This window comes from Sturnus vulgaris, chromosome Z (genome assembly GCF_052056855.1).
Source record: "Sturnus vulgaris isolate bStuVul1 chromosome Z, bStuVul1.hap1, whole genome shotgun sequence".
Classification (NCBI taxonomy): Eukaryota; Metazoa; Chordata; class Aves; order Passeriformes; family Sturnidae; genus Sturnus; species Sturnus vulgaris.
The window spans coordinates 7911141-7936403 of NC_142283.1; the positions used below are offsets into that span (position 1 = coordinate 7911141).

At 39.4% G+C, this 25263-nt stretch overlaps 1 protein-coding gene across 4 annotated transcripts; it reads right to left on the reverse strand.

The window, feature by feature from the left end:
* Positions 1-410: 410 nt before the first annotated feature.
* On the reverse strand, positions 411-25263 carry RHOBTB3 (Rho related BTB domain containing 3). Of its 4 annotated transcripts, XR_015799507.1 has the most exons (14): positions 24671-25263; positions 24286-24502; positions 16734-16926; positions 14792-14943; positions 13928-14039; positions 12800-13168; positions 10698-10810; positions 8932-9043; positions 6374-6547; positions 5075-5241; positions 3855-3951; positions 2040-2144; positions 1779-1933; positions 1151-1282 (listed from the first exon to the last, which is right to left on the reverse strand). XR_015799507.1 is itself a non-coding variant. In XM_014883871.2 (12 exons), coding segments are annotated over exons 1-12 (1824 nt in total). In that variant the 5' UTR covers positions 24673-25263; the 3' UTR covers positions 411-1166. The 4 variants fall into 4 exon arrangements, 2 of the variants coding, with proteins under 2 accessions (XP_014739357.1, XP_088012737.1); XR_015799506.1 differs by having other exon boundaries at positions 1779-2144; XM_014883871.2 differs by lacking the exons at positions 1779-1933; positions 2040-2144 and having other exon boundaries at positions 411-1282.

The following is a 25263-nucleotide window of genomic DNA, read 5'->3' on the forward strand; positions in this document are numbered from 1 at the left end:
AAGAAAATGCTAAAGAGCATCTGCATGTATCATGCTGGGCAAAATATTCTAGATTTTTCTCTTGTATTTCAGAAAGGATCCACAGCTACGTGTGTCTCACATGGTGCAGCTTATGAGTGCATAATGATAACTAAACTTGAACTGAGTCCCTGCTGGGGAGGTTTGAGCTCAAAGTCCTGCCACAAAAGCCAATATCCCTGGCAGCACTGGCAAATCTATCTCCTCCATGACCAGCACACCTAATATTTATGCTGCCAGCTGTTGTGAGGACCTAAGATTACAAGACACACTTTTCCCAAAAAAGCCACTTCTGCTAGTGAGTTTTTTGCCCAAACCTCATGGAAGGCTGTTAACCCCTCTGCCTTTCTTTGCTGTCCATTGTTACCATACAGATATGCTCTGGGCATGTGTAGTTTTCCCTCTCTTTATTCCTCATGGGGAAAAATACAATATGACCACAATAACAAAGGTGTTCTGCAGATTGTTAAAACACGCTTTCTTCTCCTACTTACTGGCAGGAAAAATTATGTCATTTTTTAGATATTTGGGAGGCACTAGAGAATACAGCAATGCATAGGCATTCCTCTGGAATTAAAATGTCTACTGGTAGGGTTGCAACAGAACTACAGGTTTTCTCTGAAGTAATAAATTAATAGTAACTACAATGTTTCTTAAACCTACCCTTTATATTGTGAACTAACAAATGCTGCAGAAAATTTTTGCACCCTGAAGTGTATGAAGAACTTATGACCTGGCTTCTCAGCTTCCCTGCACTACTACTGTACTCCTATGCTTCTATTACACACAGATTTACAAAACCAGTCTGTTTTCAACAGATTCAGTTTAGCAGCCACAAATAACCAAGAAAAACAATAAAATAAACAAAAAGAAAATTGGAAGGGGGAACAGATGCCAGTCACGGCACTGTCCTGTAATACATTTAATCCCCATGAATATTAAGTCCTTGTCCTTAATATAAATCTTCAACATACATTTCTCAATGCTTCAAGGTAAAAATTAGAATGATTTGTTAGCAAAACAAAGAATGTCTCTAATTTCCAGAAGAGGTCAACATCAGGTTTCACTCTTGACACGGTTATATACTCAATATAATCCCCAATCTGAAATTTTGCAGTTGAGATGCACTTTGTATGTATTCAGTCTCTTTACATTACTGCACAGTGGCATTTCTGAGAGTGGATATAGTTCCTGTAATCAGCAAGCTGCTTCAGGTACAAGTTTGAAGGCCATCGGTGCCTCTCTACAAAATTGCGCTCTTCCACTAGAAAAGGAAATAAAGGAATTAAACGTAATATACAGGCATAGAGTACACGTGCACAAGTTGCAAAAAGTCTTTTAAAATAGATTAAAAAACATTAAAGATATAAATACAACTACAAAAGTAAAGATGAATGCTGCCTGTTTTGCATTGAGCACTGCTATGGCACAGATATAAGAGCTGGCACACCAATGTTTCCTTAAGTTAGTAATAAACAAGTTTTTTTGAAAAAAATGGATACAATACTCATTAAAGAGAGCAGAGAGATATTCCTAAAAATAAGCATACTTTATCCTTACAAGACATCCATATGTGGTATGCAAGAATTTTTTTATGCTGAAGAATTACAAAGCAGAGTATATGAATTCCTGTGCCAGTAGTTTGTCTCAAGATCAGTACAGAAAGCAAAATGAGGAGTGTAGATAAGAATTTAGCAAGATGTTAATCTCCTATTGCATGTGTTTATTATCACTGACAAAGTCATGTAAGAGTCTTTTACCTATATTATTTAGATGAATGCCCTCTGCTTTTGCAGAAAGATGAATTTTCATCCCCTTAACCCCAGATACTCCAGAGTCAGCTTGCAACCATTTCTCCTGGTTCCTTGAGGGCCTCAGATCAAGGCAGAGAAGAGAGGCTCACAGCCTGGGGAGCCTGAGGGAAAGCAAACTGTGCTCAACTGGGCACAAGGCAGGGCTTCATTCTTCAGAGAAATATCCTGCCAATGAAATCTGATTTCCTCTGTGGCAAGGAAACCCACCTGGTTGATCAAGGGAAGCCTGTTGATGTAATGTTCTTGGATGTCAGTGAAGCTTTTGCTACTGTTTCTCACAGGATCCTTCTTGACCAAATGTCCATGTCACAGCTGGATAAACACATCACGTGAAGGGTCAGCAACTGGCTCACAGGTGAGGCACAAAGGGTTACAGTGGCTGGGGTGACCTGTCACTAGCAGGGCTCCAAAGGTCCCCATCCTTGGCCCTGTGCTCTTCATAAATGACCTGGATGAGGGACTGGAAAGGACACTCAGCAAGTTTGCAGATGGTACAAATCTGGAAAGAGCTGTTGACTCCCTCAAAGGCAGAGGTGGAGGCCCTGAGAGAGACCTCAATGAAGTAGAAGACGGGGTGATCACCAGCTGCAGAAGTTCAATAAAGTAAAGTGCTGGACTCTGCACCTGGGATGGGGCAACCCTAGATGTACGGACAGACCAAGGAATGAGATGTTGGAGAGCAGTGCCCTGGAAAGGGACCTGGGGCTCCTGGTCAATGGCAAGTTGAACATGAGTCAGCAGTGCCCTGACAGCCAGGAGGGACATTGCTGTTGTGGGGGGACACTAGGCCCAGCATGGCCAGCCAGGCAAGGGAGGGGATTGTCCTGCTCTGCTCTGCACGGGGATGGCACCACCTCAAGTCCTGGGGCAGATTGGGGCACTACATTATAAGAATCATATTAAGCCATTAGAGAGTATCCAAAGGAGGAAAATAAAGGGCCTTGAGGGGAAGTGGTGTGAAGAGCGTCTGAGGGCACTTGGTCTGTTCAGCCTGGAGGAGACTGAGAGAGACCACAGTGGGATCTGCAACTTCCTTGTGAGGGGAAGAAGAGGGCCAGAGGGGAAAAGGAGAAGAAGACACTGATCTTTTCTCGGTGGTGACCAATGACAGGATGGAAGGGTATGGCCTGAAGTTGTGTCAGGGAGGTTTAGGCTGGATTAGAAAAAGGTTCTTCCACCAGTGTGTTTGGGCACTGGAACAGGCTCCCCAAGGCAGTGGTCACAGCACCAGCCCAACAGAGCTCATGAAGCTTTCAGACAATACTCTCATGGTGTGACTCTTGGGGATGGTGATGTGCCGGGCCAGGAGCTGCACTCAGTGATCCTTTTGTGGTCCTCCAACTCAGCTGATTTTGTGATTCTGTGTAAGAGGCAGGTCTTGGAAAGCCCTTGGAGAGACACTGCCTGCTGCTGTGCTGCTGTCCTGAACCTCGAGGTAATGAGGTGTCATGAGTCAAAGAGATGTATCCAGGTCAAAGAGATGCACCCCTCCTCAGGGTGAAGGAAGACCACACAGGCAATGAGCAAAACCTTCTAGTTACACTATCAGAAACAAATAAAAATGCCTGGAAAAATAAATGTCAGGTCCCTGAAAGAAGTTGGATTTATTTACTTGAATGGACCATAGTTTTTCATTTTTTGAGACCTGTTGGAGTGTGCTATAAGAATTCTATTTTCTTCAAGGAAAACCCCAGCACTTGAAGAAGTATCAAAAATGACCCATTATCTTAATTTAAATTATCAAGATAACATGAAGGGGTTGGCCTAGAACGACCAAACTGCTCCAGCAAATTCAGTCACTGGTGGGAACCTGGCCCAACAGGAACCAAAGAAATGATGATGCAGTGGTGGCTGTGTCATGTTTTGCACTGATCCCACAGTAGAGTGGTGAAAAATCCTGCTGGACTATCCTAAAGAAACCCTAATTATTTTCTCATGCAAAAATAGTATTATCCAGAACATCACTTTTCATCTCAACAAAGCAGAAGAACATTTGTCTCTTCAAAATGGACAGAAAAATACCTGAAAGTTCTTGAAATTCAGGCTTTCGACTGAAGATGAGGTAGTTAGTGGCAATAAAATGAAGAAGCCAAGTTGAAAGGCAATCAGAATTGTGAAACTGTGGGAAGAAAGAAAAGACAAAAGAACACTTAATCCTATCATGCCTAAAACATAACCATATCTCATGTGTCAAAATATATCAGGTTTCCACTGTTAAGCAATTTACTAAAGTTTTGACTATGGAAGATAAAGAAGAAAAAGTCATTTAATGGAAATATGTAAACAGGTGAAAACCCAAGAATAAATTGCAAAAGTCCATCTCCCAGAGGTAGAAAAAAACCCTGAGGAATCTTGAGTCTTGGAAATTTTGTCATCTGCACAGAGGTAGAACTTCACAGAAATGGAGGGAAGGAGTGTGGCATGTTGGTTTTGTGGTCTCCTCTTTCTGCAGAAAATCCTATTTGATTACGGCAATGCACTGCAACTTCTTATTTTCCTCTTCTGTTTTCCCCGCCTTTATTGTCTCTCTTTTTTTCAGCCTCTAATTTTTTCATTTCATGCTTTTAATGCATTTCTCTCAATATTCTATCCAGTTGGTTGTCACCTGCATAGTACATAATTTTCTTTTTTGACCAGAAGAGGAATGAGTACATCTTTACTTTTACTTGCCTAAAACACATCTTTTCTGGAGGAAGCTGTAATTAAGCTGAATTACTGCATGTGTTCCATGATCAAGGAAATTCCACAGATGAGGTTGTGACTGGAGGGTCTGGAGCCCAAATCTTATGGGGAGCAGCTGAAGGAGGTGGGGCTTTTTATCCTGGGAAAAAAAGAGGTTCTAGGGAACCTTATCACTTTCTACAACTACTTGAAAGGAGGTTGTGGACAGGTGGGGGTCAATCTCTGCTCCCAGATAAAAAATGACAGCACAGGAAGAAATGGCCTCAGGTTGTGCCAGGGAGATTTAGGTTAAATAGTAGGAAAAATTTCTTTGTGGAGCAGGCTGCTCTGGGTACAATGGTAGAGGCAATTCTATGATCCTGTGACTGCACATTCGGCAATTAAAGGCTAAAGAATTTCTTCTGGCCAGCCTTGTGACACCAGTTATCCCTAAGAAACAGATATTATACCAACATGTTTCCTTGGGAACAGAAATTGCTGTTAATGTTTTAAAAATCTTAAAAGCAAACAACTTATTAAAGTCAACATATATATTCTCATTTGATACATAAAATAAGTACCTTAGCTTTTTTGAGCAAGCTAACAATACTGAGGCTTGTGGAAGCCAGTTCCCTGCTAGGCATGCTCTGAAGCTGCGTGATGATGTAGAGTTCACAAATATGCTGGAGTCTCATTACTTGGTACATCTCTGCACAGATCAGCAGAGACATCGCTTGGAGAATACTGGCTAAAAAAACAAGAAAACACAAGTTAAATGTATTTTAACTTTTTGGCAAAATGATCAAAGCTACTTTTCACCAAGTCATCTTTTAAATACTAAGCAACAACGCAAAATCAGACTGCTGTGATCACCATGTTCTATTTTTCAGTACTGTAAATTGTGTTTGCTGTATCCCCTTATTGTTCCAGATAAGTTATTCAATTTAGAATAAAAAAGCATTTAGAACTTTTTTTTGCAGATAGGTGCAAAGAATTGCCGTCAATGACATGTATCTTGAAGATGATTAGTCAAGTGGTGCTGATCTATTTAGAGTAAGTGATAATTAAAAGTGTATTCTGCTAAGTTGTCTTTCAGAACAGCACTTCGAAGAAAATGTGGCCAAAAGTACAAAGACAAAAAAAAAGAGCGACCTTTTTTTAAAAAAATATAGCACAGTGTTTGCATTTTTAAACTGGTAAACAAGGAAATGTCAGGTGGAATGAAAAGAGAATATGAATGAAATAGGATATCTAAGAATAAGGTAGAATACTTATTTCAAAAGAAAACAAAAGCAAAAACACATATCACAACATATATTCATTATATCAAGGAAAAATTAGCTGCGTTTAAGTCATGTTTTAGATTTAGTATGCAGATTTTTTTCTCATAAAAAAAGATAAAGGTCAAGACATAAAGAATATTTTAGCTCAATTTTTCTTGCCAAACATCCTGTTGACATATTTTTTCTGGATTTATATACACATAAGATAACCATGTATATAATAAACAAGGTATTCCTGCAATTTTTAAAAACTCAGCATGTTCAAGAAAAGTTTTAAATAAAACACAATCTAGACTAAAAAGAAGTATTACTGTAATGTAAAAAGAACATTCCATATATTATAATAGATCAGAAATGAAACTGCAAGTTTTTTGTGAGCAAAAAGCAAACACAAAATTTTGTTAGAAATATTTCTTCTATTTTACTTGTATAGGAAGGATTCTCTTTTTTATTGCACAGTACAAAAAATTTCCCTTTCTCAAGACGGTGCACATTCAAATATTGGTACTTTTTCAATTAAATAGATGCTGTTCTATCAATGCCCTTCTGTGGAAAAATGAGTTACAGATACAGAACTGTATTTTACAGTTTCCTTACCTGGACAGCAGGAGTCAGTGTAAAGGTACTCTAGGAAGGACAGAAAAGTGTCCTTGGAAACCCCATACACTGGAACCAGAATGCTATTTGCTTCTAGATAATTACCATTAAACATAGCTGCCATAACCTCACATCGGGCCACCAGAACTGCCCTGTGGGCTGGTACAGTTGTACCTGCAGGATGCAAGATAAAAAAAAATGTACTATGACTTTATATAACACAGAATGATCTTCATTTTAAAGCTCATGTTTTCTTAGGTCTTCACTCCACTGAACATGATTTATAACTAACAATACACTGCATACCAGTAAAGATGAGTAATAAATACTACAATAAAGCAAAATCAACAAACAAAAAAATCAATTAAACCAAAATGAAATAGACTAAACCAACAGAGAATAGACAGAATAAATCTGTTCACGTTAACTGAACCACCAGCCCATTGCATGAATATTGTTATGCAAATGGTTGATGGTTGGACTTGATGATATCAGGGTCTTCTCCAGCCTGAATGATTCTATGAAGAGTCATTTATGTTCACCAGTAACCCTATTGGTCACTAATATTTGTACCAGAATAACCACACAAAGTACAGGAAGGCAAATTTTTCTAGATGAAATTCCATTAAGTCTAGTTATTATAAATTTAACCAGATTAAATATTATGCCTAAGTGAATTTCCTGAATGGCTGTCTTATGAAAAAAATACTGATTATTTTTTTTCCAGAAATGTATTAGTTTTCTATTATTTGCAAGTGAATCCTTTGCTTTACTGCAGCATTTGGAAGACCTGGAGAGGACAACAGCCCAAGGTGGTAGAAGCCTTTCAGGCTGCAGAGTCCAGCTGGACTGAGCAGTCCACTTCTGTGTGCAGGGAAGTGCCAGTCAGGACAGCAACCAAAACAGAAATGAGAATTTAGAGTTGGATGCAAATGTTTTAATCAAAATTATGATAAACAGATCAACTGACATACAAGATATATATATTGCATATATTTACAAAGAAGTTACTGGTTTAATTACGTGTTTAACCACAACTTTGACACCTGAGTAATTCTTTGAACCTTCTGACAATTTTTTGTCTTTTGTCCAATTGCTACCCCCTGTACTTCTACTTTCAAAATGTCTAAGCTGCATGCTATATGTCCTGTATGTGCTTGTGAATGAACATTTATCTGCTAATTAATTTGTTCAGTCATGTTCTGTGTCTTTACACAGACATAATGGGCTCCAATTTTTCCTGACTCCCATACTTCTGTAAGCCAGAAAGCTCAAAGCAATGCAAGTATCCAAGGAATTTCTCAAAAACTTACAAAATTGTTTGTCTGGTTAAGACTAGAGCCTTTAATTTCTCTTGGTAGTTATTTAATTTTGATACAGTTATTCTGATTGATGAATTAGAGAAAAAAGTTGTATAAAAAAAGATGTATCAATTATTAGGAAAAAAAGTTCACATTTTATTAGTGGATAAGCATGCTTTTTTAAAATACTTGTCAACCTATTCAGAGATTTGAGTTTTATTTCTGTAAAATATTTAGTGTTGCCGGTTTCATCAGCTTCCCACAAGGACTGTCTCAGGAGCAGGGCACTGATGTGAATTGTTATGTCATTGAGCTCAAAATCAGTTTTTCACTCTCCTTTTCAAATATATGTTCGTGGAGTTTTTTGCTGTGTATTAAACAGAACATCTAGAAAGAGTCTGCTTGTCTTTCTGTGCTTATGTTTGAGGAGTTAATGATTCGTATTTGTCCCTGAGATTTACATCTGAAAATAATTAAACAACTATCTAATTCTAGAAGACCATTTCTGCAAGAAGGGTGAGCATGAACAAACTGAGACTAGTGTTAGCTTTTAAAAACATTCTTATTCTTACGAAATCATGCAACATGTTTCTCCCACTGCATCTTTTATTGTAAGAATGAACACATTTAATTTTCAGACAAAAAAAAAAAGAATCCTGACACTGCAGTACATCTGCCTGAGATAAACAGGGGGATGTTGGCCAGGAGTCAATAACCACCATCCCTGGTCTTTTCACTGAGGGAACAAGCATAGAGGTGAAGCCCATGCCTCTCCAAGGTGTGATATTGGGCAGAGTGTTTGAGTATGTCCTAGTGCTTGTGCAGCTGGATACAGGAGTGAGATTAAAATAAAATAAAATAAAATAAAATAAAATAAAATAAAATAAAATAAAATAAAATAAAATAAAATAAAATAAAATAAAATAAAACAAAGTAAAACAAAACGAAAGACTGCAAAACAAAATGGAGTAAACGAAAATAGAATAAAATAGGATAAAAAATAATATCAATCAGGGAGGCACAGTGCACCATGACGTGGAGAAGGAATTCCTTTAGTCTCAGCCCAGACAAACCATACTAGGAGTGATGCTACAGAGCACCCACAGGAACAAGCTTTCCCTGCTTTTCCCAGTGACACCAAAGCACTCATATTCCCTTAGTTTTGATGCCATGGAACATGGCCACCTCTGTGTCCCACATTCCTAAAGAGGGGAAAAAGGATATCAGGTGGCTGCCAAGGGAGCAGAGGTACTGTACCTTGTATTTTGAAGATTACATCAGCCAGCACAGGCGTGTTAAAGAATAGCCTGAGGGAAGTATTATAGAGTTGTTTTATCTGGTGAGACTTGCAGTCCTTTACAGTGTTTAGCTGAAAAATAAATTGGTAATAAAGCACTGTTATGTGCAGCTGCCCACAGAGCTAAATATTATGGGAAAGGGATTTATACACATATATTATACATATATAAATATGTATACACATTTACATATATATACATATATAAATATGTATATGTACATAATATACATATATAAATATGTATAATACGCATATTTATATGGGAAAAGAAACAACAGCTTCTCACATGTGCATTCCTCTGCCATCATATTTTGTCTTCTAATTTCCTATTCCCTACAGTGCAGCAGCTCTGAGGGGTCTCTTGTCCCCACAGTCACATCTCAGCTCTCTCCTTGGTATTTTTGACCTTCGACAGAGCTCCCCCATCCAGCCCCTACAGGCAGGTGGGGCTTCATCAGTTTTCTGGAGTCCAAGCTTTTTCATACATTCCCTGTCCAGACCCAATGCTGCAGCAAAATGAGGTTTGAGGGCTCTGGGGGGAGCAGGAGTGGGACAAACATCATCCCCCAAGGCAATGCTGTGTACAGAGGCAAGGCAGCTGATAGTTCTGTGTTTCTTTATATTGCCCTGGAATTGCCTCCACAGAGGCAAGAGGATCTCACAGGCTGGAGCACAGACTCCTTTTACAATAACCTGGTAGTATCAAGACCCTCCAAATTCCAGTACTCCCAGCTAGTTTTCAGTTTTGGTCTTCTTACCTTAAAAATGTAATCTGAAACTGCCAAAAGGAACAACAACAAAATTATGTTGCTAGATTGTGACAAGTGAAATTCAGATGAGGTTGAATTTATGGTTAAAATTTTAAATTTATATGTTTTTTAGTTTTACAAAGAAAATCATAATTCTTTCTTTTTGGCCTCCAAAGAAAAATGTTTAAATGGGAAATAAGAATACTATGACTGTTTGGCTCTCCAAGGCCAAACCTATAAATGTTTTAACTGTGAGCACTAAGGGCTGGTAAACCTAAGACAGAACAGTCAGAAGCTGAAAACAGCTCAGTAACTTTTTGATCTCTATATCGTGTTGTTCCAAGAGAAACTGAGCAGTTTTCCCATCTAAATCAACAGAAATCATTAGAGCAAGTTCTGTATTATCAAGGAATGTGTAAGCTCCAAGAGCAAACGTCTGTAAAAACTAATTCTATATTAAAACTAATTCTATATTGTGACTTTTTATTAACTTAATAATATGATATATTTTGCTTTTTTGTGTGTGTGGTCTGATACTGAATTAAATATATTGAGTTACACACGGTTTTCCACATCACTTTTATGTGAGAAACCACCCCTCTGGATCTACAGCAGAAGCCCAGCTTTTGGCATATGTTCAGGAGCAAATCTTTCCTGGGCAGCCCCTATTACACGGGAATTAGTAACCCATAATCATATTGCCAGACAATGGTCAAAGCTGTGATTATGCCTTTTAATCCTTTTAGAATACCTGCTTACATGATTTTTACCAATTACATTAATTTCTGCATGTTACATCAGGATCTCAGTGTGCATGCCTGCAAACAACCCACTGAAAACATGAAAAAGTACAGGCTGTTTAAGACAAAGTGACTTTAAAACAAAGAGAACCTTTAAAACAAGAGAACCTTGCCTACAAAATAATTTCTTAAAAACTTAAGTAACTAATGGTGACCCAAGGGAGTTAGATGTACCTTCCCTGGAGTTTTCAGGATGCATTTAACTTTCTCAAGCACATGTTCTGTTTTATCTGGATCCTTCAGCTTCTTTTTAATGTCCTCTTCTAATCGTTCCCACTGGACAGCACCTATCACAAAAGCAGGGGGAGACACATTACAAATCAGCAAGGCACAGGCCTCAGCAGGCAGAGGAAAGATGACATCAGTGCCAACCATCCTGCACAAGTGGTAAGGGGGTTTTACATAAATCAGCCAGATCTTTGCTTTCAGGAAGGGTAAGATGCAATTTATGTAAACTAAATTTCCTTGTTACTTGTTATAGTGAAACCAAGTACCAACAGATTAGAGCATTTTCACTTGCTTTCACACTCAATCAATTCCTCCCAATTCAGTCACCATATATTGCAGGTAGAGATTCAGAAAAAAAAAATCTTTAATGTTTCAACATCTGTGGAAATCTTTTAGCTCCTGCCCATGCTGCTGGCTGCATTGTTCTATAGGTGTCTGAACTAGAAAAACTTCATGCACAGTTACATTCTCAGTCCTCATAGCTAAAACCAGCACAAAGTTTGCAGTAGAATTTCTGTTATTCTTGTTTTCACAGTCAAAGTCATGACATTCACCGAAGTGTCTCAATAACTTTCTTGGAAAAATGAAGAGAGTGAAAACAAAGATAGTTTATCTGCATGCACTTTGCTGGAGTAAGTCTCAGAGGCAACATGGATCTTTGCAGGAACTTTCAGTTCAAATCCAGGACAAGAAGGAGACAGAAATAGATCGAGCTCAGTGGCAAGCCAAACTCAGCACAGCCCTGAAGATGCTCTGCTGTCAAGAGGCTGAATCAGCACCTACAGCACACAGCATCCTCAGCTCAATTAGTTCCATCTATACCAGTTAAGTGTTTATAACCTCATGGGCATTATGTCACAGCCTTGAAAAGCTGAAAAGTCATAATTTGTTCTCTTCTCAGCCTGTACCTCAAGCACCTTCAAGAGTCACGGTCACCTCTCAGAGGCACCAAAAGGCACATTGACTTTTGGCAATGACCCTCAGGCTGGGAGCTGGAACCTAAACCTGCCTGCAACTGCACAGTTTCACAGCTCCTTCGCTGACATAAAAGAAAGTAAAAAAGGGAAATCAGGTGTGTGTGCACACAAGGCAGTAGACACAAACTACAGACGGTAATATGAAGATGTTTACAAAGATGTTTAGACTGGAGGAAAGAAGGCTCAGGGGTGAACTTGTTGCTCTCTTCAACTGCCTGGAAGGAGGTTGTAGGCAGGTTGGGGAGAGACTCTTCTCCCAGGTAATAAGTGACAGAACAATAGGAAAGATCCTCAAGTTGCACCAGGGGAGGTTTAGATTCAATATCAGGAAAATTTCTATACCTAAAAGGTTGTCAAGCACTGTAACAATGTGCTCAAGGCAGTGGTGGGGTCACCATTCCTGGAGGTACTTCAAAGGTGTAATACCTGGGGACATGGTTTTGTATTCTGACTCTGCTAGTGGTTTTCTTTTGTACTATTGCAGGTATTTTATTTTTTCTCTTTTTTCCTATTAAATTGTATTTCTGACTTGGAGTCTCTCACTGGTTTTGCTTTCAAACCAGTACAAGGTAGGTGAGGTCACAGTCTGTTCCAACTGGTAGCAAAACTCATGCAACGTATCAGAGGTCCACACCTCAGACACTTATCACTGTTTTCTCTTCAGCTGCACCATACTCAGAATAAAAATGACTTGACTTTTCTTAAGTAACTCTCCACTGTTGCCCTTATGTTTAGAAGATGCAACCATTTACAAAATTTTAAAAGCCTAGGATCTGAAACTGATTCAAACTCCAAATCTTTTTTGGCAAAATTTTGAATGTTATTGATGTTAGTCTATGGACTGATTTAATTTAGGCCCATTAGATCCGGAATGACCACTAATTTAATTTTTGTTAAATATAGGTGATGGTCTTTTTCCATTGTGCATAGTAAATCACACGGGATAAAATAGGTGTGGAAACATAGTGAGACATCATCTCACAACAGCAAAACCACGTTCCTTAGGGTGATGCACATGTTCCTCCACGAGACAATAGGAAATGGGTAGTCAGATCAATTCCCAGCAGGTACCTGAATAAATGAAGTGGAGGATGTCTGGGAGACAAGAGCAGAAGACAGAATCCTTGACCACCACCCTGACTGGAGGGACACAGGGTGGGACACCATGGTGGGAGGAGGGGAAGGGATCCCCTGTCTCCACTGCAAAGAGGCTCTGTGCCAGCTGCACAGTGGAGGTGTCGTGGGCATTGGATGGGCTCTTCACCCCGAACAGCAGCATGAAGAGGTGGCTGACAGAGCACAGGATGATCTTGTGAGCCTCCACCACCGAGCTGAGGTCCTCGGGGTAGAAGGCCACGTCTGCACACTGGCAGCAGCAGAGCAGGTTGTGCAGGTCTGCATTGTAATGCGAGGCTTCACCCTTCAGGATTGGCATCTTTTCTGCAAAAGAAGTTAGGCTGTAAAATTTAGGCAAGTCCCAACCATAGGACAACTGGCCTTATCAGGTCAGTTTGATTTTTAGAAGAGGCATTCAATAAGAATATTTCTTATATCCTGTTTGAATATCTTGAAGTAAGTAAGTTAAGAAATAGTACTTTAAAGTTTAATAGTACTTCCATGAACCCTCTGTAGAAAGTTACACTATAAAGAAATTTTGACTGTGTATTCCAAATCTAAGAGGTCTGAGCAAATTTTTAGAACATGGAAATAGACAACTACACGTTTAGAAGTAACTACTTGTCAGTAATTTTTTCACTGAACAAATGCATCAGATGCTCAGAAATCAAAAATAAAGACGCTTACTTCTCTCCCTTGCTTTATCTGCAGCAAACAAAAACATTATTTGATGCTAGTGTAGAATAGTAATTCATGCTCTAACAACTTTCTTTTGTAATCTGTCAAGATTTTATGCGAAGCTTTTATCAATTCATGTTTTCATTATTTCATAAGTCTACCAGAAAACCATTCCTATTAGTTAGAGCTAAAATAAGCTAGAAATCCATTGCAATGTTATATTTTGCCATATAATTCTCCCCAGGTAAATTAAGCCATCACTATGATGCAACATAACCAGAATAGCTGGCGGTAGCACAGCTCACAGTAACAACTGTTAGTAAAAAATGTAGTAAAAATTATTAATTGTGCAAAGAAAGTGACACACATAAGGAATTACACTAGAGACCAGATATCAATGAGCACCTGGCTGTTCAAGCTGAGGTGGTTGGACTCGGTGGCACTTCTGCGTCTTTCTCCTTTTCTTCATTTTTTCGCATGACTTCTGATTCAAACTTTGGATCATAAAATATTCCAGCTAAGACAAGAAATATATTCTTTTAAAAAACCCTTGTTATTTAATAACAAGCTAGGCATCAAATTCAGGGGTAAAACAGTTTCTGTACATAGAGCTAAAGGTACTAATGACACTATTACCAGTCATCCAGGAGAGTCTCAAAACTTCTTTACAAGAAGCTACCTTATTTAAATAGAATTAGCACAATTTGAAAGACTATTTCTTCAAATTATTGTGGTTAATTCTTGTATATTTAATCTTCCTAGAACTGACAGACACAAAGATATTCAATTTACCAACCTCATTAGATGAGAATTTCATCTTGGGGAGTGGCCTCACTCAGTTGGGTGTTATCCAGCAAGATAAATGGGTAAGAATACAGGTGGAAAACTCACTGCAGTGTTTCATTTGGCTTTCCTAAATCTTCTTACTTAAAACCAGAGCAACCTCTGTACTGCTAATTCAGATAGCATCATAGAATCATAGAATCCTAGAATGGCTTGGTCACCTTGAAGACCACTGAGCTCCAATCCCCCTGCCACTTCCAAGGATGGGGCACTCACAGCTTCCCTGCCCATTCTGTTCCAGCATCTGACTACACTGACAGTGAAGAATTTCTTTCTAATATCTAACTTGAGTCTTGTGTTGGTGGGAACTTGGCCCTTGATGGGAGGGCCCACGGTGTGCCTCCCCTGGCTCTCTGAAGCCCTCAGATCAGTCATACACCCCGTGCATGTTCCACCCTGCTTCCAAAACAGCAGATTCTCACTCACCACTCCTCCAAAGTATTTCTGTATGTAGAAGTCATTAAGAGTGTGCAGTTCAAGGTAAGTAGCTCCAAGATCTTTTGCAAGCTGAACTCCTTCAGAGGTTGTGACACAGCTCCTCCTGTCTGAAGTGCACAGGGGACAGGTGCAAGGCACTCCTGGGGTAAAAAGTGATGAAAAAAAAAAGTTTTGGCCAAATAATGCAGAATTCTTGGATTCCTAAATAACTGTAAAGATAACTTAGAGAAGAATAAAGAGGGAAAATATAGTAATTTTATAGTAAGAAATCTTTAATTAGAGAAAAAGACACAACTTCTTATTAATCAATTAAAAGTGCTATTCCCTCTACAAACCTCTGTATACATTACATTAGCATTACTTTATTGGTTTTGTTAAAGTAGAAAAGTTCAGACTGGATGCCAGATTGGGCTTTGGCTCAATACCTTTGCATGCCCAGGCCTTGTACTAGCCTGAAGGTGTTACCATTCACAAAGGTTACCCTTAAACCTGTTGAATAATTGTGGCCTGTCCATGCAGGAAGGACACATAGTAATGAAAGAAGAAAATTTCCACTCCAGAACAACTTTTGATGGGTATGTACATATTGCAGGAACTGACTCATTTACACATATTTTACATACATTTAAAAAAAACCCCAGAGTTGGTACTTTTAAGATTATGCCATTTAATAAATGTTAAAAATCTTTTAGCCACTCTGGGTAAGCTTTGCTTGATGACACTAAGAACCCGCCAGCCATGGATGTGTTTTAAAATGTGCTGTGCATGCTCCATGTTAATATCCTCTTCCTACACCTATGGATAACGTAGTAAAACAGCTTTTTCTGAGTTTTTTAGTCATTTGTTTTGGCAGCAACATTTACCACTACAGAAGATTAAGATCTTAGCAATCTGTATGAGCAAACTGCTGTGTTCACAAATAACTGGCAGAAACAAAAGGGTTTTGTGTGTGCACAGCAGTTTGCTCTGACAGGTTCCAGGGTAAACCCAGAGGTCCAACCTGATGTCTCCCGTGGCCACGTTATTTGGGGAGGAAGACAGAAAAAGCTAAGTGGGGGGGAAAAAAACCAAAATTAAACAAAAAACCCTCACCAAAACACTAGAGGAGTCACTCAGTTTAGCGATATCCTGTTCTTACATACAAATGCTTGGGGAAGACAAACAATTTACCAAGACCTTACCTTCGGAATGGGGGATTTATTGCTCCTGTATAAATCAGAACATAAAAGCTTTTGGTCCTAATCAGTGAATTACTAAATGGAAGAAAATAAATATTTAACTGCTATGGAGTTCTTTAACTGTTCTTTGTCTGTCACTGAGCTAAAAGATTTATAAGTAGAACTTGGCAACACAGAGCATTCCATCCATAGAGGATATACTTCATATGGATTAATATTTCTTTGTACATTACAAAATAAACGTTGGCATCTACATCTCTAACTCATTAAAATGAGGGATGCTCAGAATCATTTGTTTTAGTAACATGTCATGAAGTAAAAGACAAGCCAGGGTTGTGTTTTTCATTCATTGCTTTAGGAAAAAAGTCCCAGAGAATTTCGAGGCTTTTCCCACCCATTCTCCAGTGTTTTCAGACTGATGGATATAATTTTAAATACACTAAAAATACTTTATACACAAATGTATGTTGCTTAATCCAAATTACTGAATTTAATCCCCATGTGTGATGACTCACAAGAAGAGCCATTGCAGAGGTCAAAGAAGGACAGGTTGCCTTTCATCACTGTGGTTAATTAAGCACAATGTTCTTGCCAGTACATCAGTCTAGAGAGCCAAAATACATGTGCATATTACTGTCATCCTGACAGACTAATTGTTTCTGTTAGCAGCTTGGAAAAACATCCAGCTTCTACTGAAATTACACTATACCAAATGAGATTTCATCTGTTGTTATAAGAGACTGGATACATACCGTTTTTTCTTGCACCAATACCAGAAATTATTACTGGAACTGAGCAGTGATTTAGTGCTTTTTTTACCATTGGCACATAGTTGTCCTTTAGCTCTTGAAATGAAGTCTTATCATTGACAGAGTATTTTATCACAATAATATCAGCTCCTCCAATGAGCCTGCAGGAAGTATACCAGTCACTATCAAATATATCCTAAAAAGAAAAAAACACTGATGAAGAATTTATTGTCTGTTACAAAAAAGATGAAATATCCTATATTCTTAATGCAAAACTTTACATAAGTGTTTTTGACTGATTAGATCTTATTTGAAGACATGCAACAATGAGCAGACTTCCTGCTTTGTAATTTCCTTGTTTGGTGAGCAAGTTGTTTGTTATAATAAATCATAAATATTTTCCATTAATTCAGGAATTCTGCAAGAAGAATTAAAAAGGGGGTTTATCAGGAAATATTCTTTCCAGGAAGAAACTTTGCTGATTTAATTACTTAAGTTCAAAAATGTTTCCTTTAGGAAAGAAAAGTACCTTCAGTGTAGAGGTTTTCAACAATTCATACAAAAACATTATTAATTACACAATTTCAGTGAAAGGGTTACACAGAACTATCCTATGTACCTATGAACTTTTAAATACAAATGTCACACACTTCAGTGTGATTTTTATGCTCCTCACAAGAGCTTCCACATAGATTGACCAGGTGTTAATGTCTTCAGGATAAGGACTTCAATCACATACCTAAATTTTTTCAAGTTCATATTCAAATTTTCATTGCTCTCTGCTGAGGACTTAACCTCTAAAATTGTTTGATATTCTCCTAATTTACTACTGTACTGTATCCACACGCAATATACAGTTATTACTTGTGTAGTTTTCGTGAAACTGTGACTCCACAATTTCTGCTTCACCTGAAGGTAGATCATAAATACCAGAGGAAGCCTTGGCTTTGGATATATTCTGAATTGAAAACTCTTGAGAAAAGTCTGTAACTGATTTTTCATTCTGAGTCCAGAGAACTGGAAAAAACCTCTGATAACCCAAAATATTCTTGGGACAGAAATTTTTGTCCTTCGTGTACTGAAAGGGGGCTTATAAGAAAGATGAGGACAAACTCCTTGGCAGGGCCTGTTGTGATAGGACAAGGGACAATGGTTTTAAACTAAAAGAGGGTAGATTTAGGCTGGACATAAGCAGACATTTTTTACACAGAGGATGGTGAGGCCCTGGCACAGTTTGCCCCAAGAAGCAGTGGATGCCTCATCCCTGACAAGGTTCAGGGCCAAGGTGGATGAGGCTCTGAGCAATCTGGTCTAGTGGAAGGTGTTCCTGCCCATGGCAGGAAAGAAGTAACAGGTCTCAAGCACATGTTTGTGCAACCTCCCCATGGCAGGAGGGTTGAAATGAGATGATCTCCAAGGTTCCTTCCAACCCAAATCATTCAGGGATTCTACGATTCTATGGCAGACTGCATAACATGAGGCAAAACTAGACAAACTTGGGATCTTGAGGGGAAAAACATGGAAATTAAAGACAATGTGAAAACAGGAATAAATTAGCACCAAAGAAGAGATAAAAGGGCAGAACTAAAAGCTTGGGTTGGGGGGATCAGTGTGACTTTTGAAGAGCAAGTCGCAGAAGAAGGTTACAAATGGGAGTCAAGCACAAAAGATTAGTAATATCAACAAGTAGCTTGTCTTGCATTGTCAACATAACTATTTTTCATCACTTCAAAAGGGTCATTGTTTGAAATCTGGTAAGGTAGCTACAATGCTCTTAAATACAAGAAGTAACATGACCTTGATGGAAGTGAAAGTCAGCAAGTATTTGCCTAAACTGTCAGTGTACATCATTCCCAATTCAAGTCTTGACCTTACAAAGAAGTAAGTCAGGAAATAAATTATAGTAGGCATTTTCATTGATCTCTGAAATAGAAGCTTTTGTTCAGCAATAAGTAAAACACAATTAACAATTTATCAGGAATAGCACTCACATGATTAGCCATGTTGACAAGAGAGAAAGTCAAGGGCACTGCCCTTGATATTTGTTTTTCTGAGACAACTCAGTTAGAGACCATTATAATCCAGGCTAAGGACAGTCTCAATTAGCACTTAATACAATCATTTAGGCCCAGTTAATAACGTAGCATTTACACATTTAAGATACATTTAGCACCTCTAGCAGTAAGACTACCAGCTATAGTGCTTTGAGACAGCCATCTAGATGGACATTTGGAGAACTTGATCACATAAGCAGGCAAAAATTGAGAATTTTCCAGGGACAGCTTTAGTACACTTTAGTTGATGAAGATCTCCATGGAGAATTTTTAACAGAGTTGTATACATTTAGCACAACAAAGGTTTAAAGGAAAAATACAATACAACCAAAAAAATAACATAGAATATTTTCTGTTCTGTTCTGTTGGCAGACAGAAAGCACATCTGTTCCTTTGCAATTTCTGTCCAGCTGACTGTCTTCAAGATCAGCCCAGATTTGTACCCCCCCATCTCTACAAGATTGGAGACAATGGGTGGTATCACCCATGTGTGTAGAGCACAGGTGAACAAACACACTGTAACTGCATAGCTTTAAGCAGGAGTAATAAAAAACGCTTATGGAAACCTCTAGTGGAATTTAATATGTGTATTTTTATATTGTTTGTATATTGGTTTTGTGATATGTTTGTATATTCTATACTGTATATTTTTTTTGCTCACTCCAGTGTACAACAGAGCTAAACCGCAAGTGCCAGGAAAATTCTCCAGAAATATCTCCAACAATAGTTTTTTTGCAGAAGGCATCCCTGAGACAGAGCATCTAGATCCTCCTTCATTGATGCTTTTAGAGGACCTTTCATGCAAAAATGATAGAGGGAATTTCTTCAGATGATGAACACCCATTCAGATTCAGAAACAACCTTAATTTCAGGTTCCATCTATGAAATTTTTGTAAGAGCTACTCCTCATCATGCTTCCTGTTCCATTCCACAACTCAGGCTGTTGCAAAAGGAAGAAGTATCTGCATAGCTAAGATTATTTTAATATGACCTTGCTGATCCACTCAGGATATATTAGGAAAAATCTTCATTCTTTCCTTGCATGCCTTCATTTTAGAGTGTCCCATAACATATTCTTGCCATTAGTAAATTGTAATTCTCAAGATTCAATGTTGAAAATAAAGCTTTCAGAGGCACTGAAGATATTATTTTCCTACAAAATCACATGATCCCTCAAAACAACAATACTTGCTTTGCTAAAAATGATTGATGTATGCCTTTCTGAATGGCAATGAAATTCCTCATACAAACGCCCTTGCAATGCCCACCCACGCTTTTTCTGAAAGCTGCTCCTAAGTGTCCCCATGTCCAACCAGCCCAGCCCTGGATGTGAGGCAGCAGCAATGCCAAGCACTCAGTGTGGGGGAAAGGGCACCTGGACACCCCGTAGGAATGTTCCACTGGGTTTTCCCTAGGATCCAAGGGAGCTGGATTGGGAACACTGTAGAGTTATCCCTCTTTAAGACCAAAACCTTCACAGTGATGTTCTCCACACCACATACCAGAACCTTCCCCACTTTTTTTTGAGATTCCTCTGCATTTTCTTATCTGGTCTGCAGCAGGGCAAATTTTGTGGGTGTACTCTCCATAATTTCCCAGTCCTCTGAGGTTACTCAGGTAAGTAATCTGCAGCACAGATTTCCTTCAGAAATCTCCCTAAACATCCCCCCCATAAAACAAAGGAAGCTCATACCTGCTTGTGTCACCCTCTCATAAATAAATTTAATAGGATTTTTTTACCAGGATATGATCATTTGTTGCAAAGTACCACTTCAGGCATTCAAGCTTAAAAATGAGAAGGGATGACATACTGTAAAACGAAAAGTTACAAGCTGTCATTTTTTACTGAAGCAGTAATATGTCTAGATTTCTAAAAATAGTAAATAAAATCTAAAAGTGGCTCAGATTCCTTTATCTTTTTTCATGGTAAGGGCTGGGCAGCTTTGGCAGCACAAGGAGCACAAGGATTCTGGTAACGGGGAAAAAGCCAGAGAACTACACTATGAATTATACCATTGACATAAAAAGCAATGTACTGTTGGTACAGTAAATAACAAAGAAAAAATACAAAAAGTCTCAGAGAATGAAATTGTTGCAAGGGAGAATTAGGAAAAAAAATCACAGAAGAGCTTCTCAAAATTGTAGTTAATCTATTTAAGTTGCAGTTAATATATTTGTGTACTAGAGAGCCCCATGGAGGTCTGAAGTTCTGTGCAAGGCTCTGAGCAGACACAGAAGAACATCCATCCCTCTGCAAGTGTCTAATCCAGCACAAGGCAATCTCGAAAACCCAGCTGCTCTATTTTATCCTTTTGTAACATTTTTGTACTTGCTGATGTCAGTAATTCTCTAGAAACTGAGCAGATTTTATAAAACAGGGAAAGCAAAAAAACAATTCTGGGGGTATTGTTTCCCATGGGGAAAAAGAAACCAAAACAAATCAAACGAAAGTCACAAAAAACAAAACCAACAACTGAAACAGGCGGCTCTTAGTAGAAAAAGTTAGAAAGGGCAGCAAGACCCCCGGGACAGGACAGAAACCTCTCATATCCTTAGGATATTGCTCCAAGTAAGAGAGGGGAGAACAAGAGTTACTCCAAGTAGGGAACAGTTACAAAGGACTTTTTATTTTGCTATTTATTTTCCAACAGTGTAATTAAATGAATCAAATTTACAAGAATTACAGCTATGCTTAATTCTGGACTTGAGGAAGATTCACTTGCCATTAGATATTTAAAATTCTGCCTGCATTTTTTTCTGCAGAAGCATAAAAAAATTCAAAGTGGAATTGCAAAATACATGCAAGTCAATAAAATATCATCTCAGACCTGAAGACTGAGATTAACTAAGACTTATAATTAACTAAGAGTGTTAATTATAAGTATTTTCCAAAATAAAATTTAAAATTCATCTTGCAAATTATTCCTTATGAGTTACTAGCTCCACACAGAGGTTTTCCAAAATTAGAAAAACTGGGACATTTTTATTCAATATGCCTTATTATAGAGGAGCTTAAGCGTGCATTAGCAACTGATCAGCTATTAAAATCACAATATTCATCAGAGATGTTAGCACACGTATCTTCCCTAGTTCTTTACGTCTTCCCTTATCCCAGGTTTTGAAGCCACATGATTTGTGAGGATGTCGATGCACTGTGCACCTGTGTCCCTGCACACAGCACACGGCTCTGCCAGAGCAGTGCCACACACAGCAAGCCACAGTGGTACACCCAGAGAGGGGTACACAAAGAGCAACCTGTCCTTGGAAACTGACATTTTGCCCTCCGATTTTGAAAATGTAGTGTTCTACTACTGTCTCTACAGCCCTGTGACATCTGTGTGAATTAAAAGGTGCCCAACTCAGCTTTTCCATCCTTCACCCTGCAACTGCCAGGGGAAGGAGAGCACCTCACAACATGCTGGTTTGCATGCTGGCAAACATGAATTTATCTTTGTAATTTCCCAAAGACACCTGACCTGCTGACCCTCCTGCAGACTCAAAAGGCTGAGAAGTGTCCTGGGCTGACAAACAGGAGCAGAAGCAGACTGAAATTCAAGAAAATTAAACTGCACTACAATCTGCCATGCAAAAGGATTCCCCCCACTCACTGTGGAGCTCTACTCAGTAAACCCACATCCACACTGCTTTTACAGACCGATGGCTGTGGAAGACAAAGAGCAGCTTTGAGTTTTGAGATGCACAACTCTTAGTGTACTCAGTTGCCGAGTTCATGCCTAGGACTGTTTTGCCTCAATTGCATGAGTTTAATCCAGACGAGGTACAAATCCCAGGTAAAACACAAATCTGCCTTGTGCTCAGATGGTAGGGGATGAAATACTATGAGGTCCACCATGCCACCACCTCTCTGTTTTGGTAACACGAAACAGGGATCCTTTTCCATGCAGAATATGACTTGAGGCAACATCTGTCAACATTTTGAATTGTTCTGTACTGTTTCCCCGGACTAGCAGAGGAGCAGCCCTGAACGAACCACTGTGACATAGCAAACCTTCAGCACCCAGATTGTGGGAAATAGTCCTGTTCTGCCTTACCCTAGCAAGGACATTGCTTTGTGTATGACAAACAACCTCCTGCAGAGTCCAGTCCTGCTATCTGGGATGTCTTCTATGAAGAGAAAAATGCTAATTTGTCCTCAACATTCTCAGTAATATATCTCCTGCCTCCTTTAGCTGATAGAGGGAAAAAAACCTGAGGCCTCAGAAATGCAATGACTCAGACAATAACAAGCTAGCTTTTGAAGGGCAGAAATTATAAAGTCTCCAGAACTGAACAATCTTGTTTTGCAGAAGGCCAAATGCAATTAAAGCAATGTAAAAACACATCAACTCTGCCTTCAACCTATGTCCTTCCTTCCCCTTCTCCAGCTACCCCCACTTGCTTTCCCACGTCCCTTACCATCCTCCATCCCTCTGGAACAGCCTTTGAAGTGCTAGAGACTTCATTTATATTCAGGAGATTTTACTCTTTGCTGCGCTCCGGTGACTCCAGCAAACTGCATGTGACCTGCACATGCAGCTTCACAGATTAGAAACAAGATCCCCCAGTCCCTCTGAACCGGTGTCTGTAAGCGCAGCTGGGCAAAAAGAAATAAAGAACAGAAGGACAGCTAAAACTGGATTGTTTAGCTTTAAGATTGCTGGCTACTGATCATGTATTTCATGGTTCATGTATGGTTCCTGCAGATTCTCCAAAAGGTTTCCCATACAGGAGTACAAAAATCACCTGAAGGATAGAATTATGGAGTGGAAACTGATTATTGTTTTAATTTCTAAAAGCTGGTAAGCTGAGGGGGTTTTTTTGTTTGTTTTTAAGGCTATTAAGTAATCATTAAATATGTTTTAATTTAGATTATCAGTATAATTTCTTACATAATCATTGATCTGTCCATACTCAAAACTAAGTCTTCTCACTTACTAACAAAAGTGCTGACAACTCGCAACAGTGCCAAAATCTTTTTTATTTACCATCAGATAAAGGAAATAATGTAAGACATGATTATTCTCTGTAAGAGAAATAAAGTTACTCCCTATATTGTATTTTGCAGGCTATCAGATCTGTAATTTTTCACAGCTGGAAAACTTACGGCGCTTTTTTTACAGAAAAATTAAATTTCATTTTATTGTTGACAAATATTTGGAGAGATAGCCTATGATGCAGTGTCACAAAGAAGGCATTCTTGTTTACCTCTGGAATATGTTTTGCAAAATTTCCACTAAGCAACACAGTTGAAAAAACCACCTTCTTACAGGGGAGGCCGCAGAGGCTTGTTTATGAGAACCTTTTTGTAACACCTTTGAGATTTCCCAGCATTTGCTTGGTTATATGTTATAAAGTTTTCACTATATGCAATAATAAAACTACTAATAAAATCCCGCAACAATGAAAACCATTTAAAATTAGAATTAGAATTTTTTTTTTGTGAAATCAAAAACTGCTCACACTGTTAAGTGCAGTTGAAAAGACTGAGATGGGTCTCTTACCCAGACAGGACAGTCGTGTACCACCAGTCTGACATTTCCAAATATGCAGGCTTGATACTCAGTGAAAACTGGGTTTCCAACGTGACTGGCAGACAAGCTGCTGTCGATCTGGGAAATGAGCGCACTTCTCCTGAGATAGCTCCAGATCAGGCTAGGCTGCTGATTGTCCTCAGAAAAGCCGTCTCTTTCATTCCCAAAAGCTACAATGTTAACGGACCTAAATAAAAATAATAAAGACAAAGTTGTGTTAATAAAGATGAAGGTCAGGGGAAAAGGGGAGAGAAAATAAAATCCCCTTTAATTAAAATTAACATATTAATCCTTCTGAATCCTCTTCCCTCCCCAGATTTTAACACCCTCCAGTAATCAACAGCAAAACACATACATGATCTCAAATCCAACAGCAGGGTGGGAGCAAAGCGGAAAAGAAACCTGGAAAGGCTGCTTGCATTGCAAATCCCTAGCGGGTTTGGCTTGTTATTCCTTGGTGTCCACGCTCAGCCTCGCCGCGGTGATCTCGGGAACTGTTGCCGCATTCCCTCGGCCGTGGCCAGGCTGGATAATTCGGTGTTGGCCGCTCCGGGCGATTGATCGCGGCCCCCCGCCGGAGCTGCAGCAGCAGCAGCGGGATCAGCAGCAGTGGCAGTAACAGCAGCAGCAGGATCGGGATCTGCAGGATCAGGATGAGGATCAGGATGAGCGGGATCAGCCCAGGCTGCGGCGGCCGCGCTGCTCGGCGGCTGGAGGCGAAGCAGCGCCCGGGCGGGCGGTCACGGCCATCGCACCCTGACGTCAGCTGGCCCCGCCGGGGCCAAGGGCAGAGCGGGATGGCGAGCCCACGGCAGCTCCGCCAGGTGAGCAAGGGAAGCCAAAGGCGCCGGAGCAGAGCCCTGTCCCACCCGGCACGGCTCCCGCAGGAGCGGGACCAACATCCCTGCACCGGGGGACGGTGCCACCGCTTGTCTGCGCCAGGGGAGG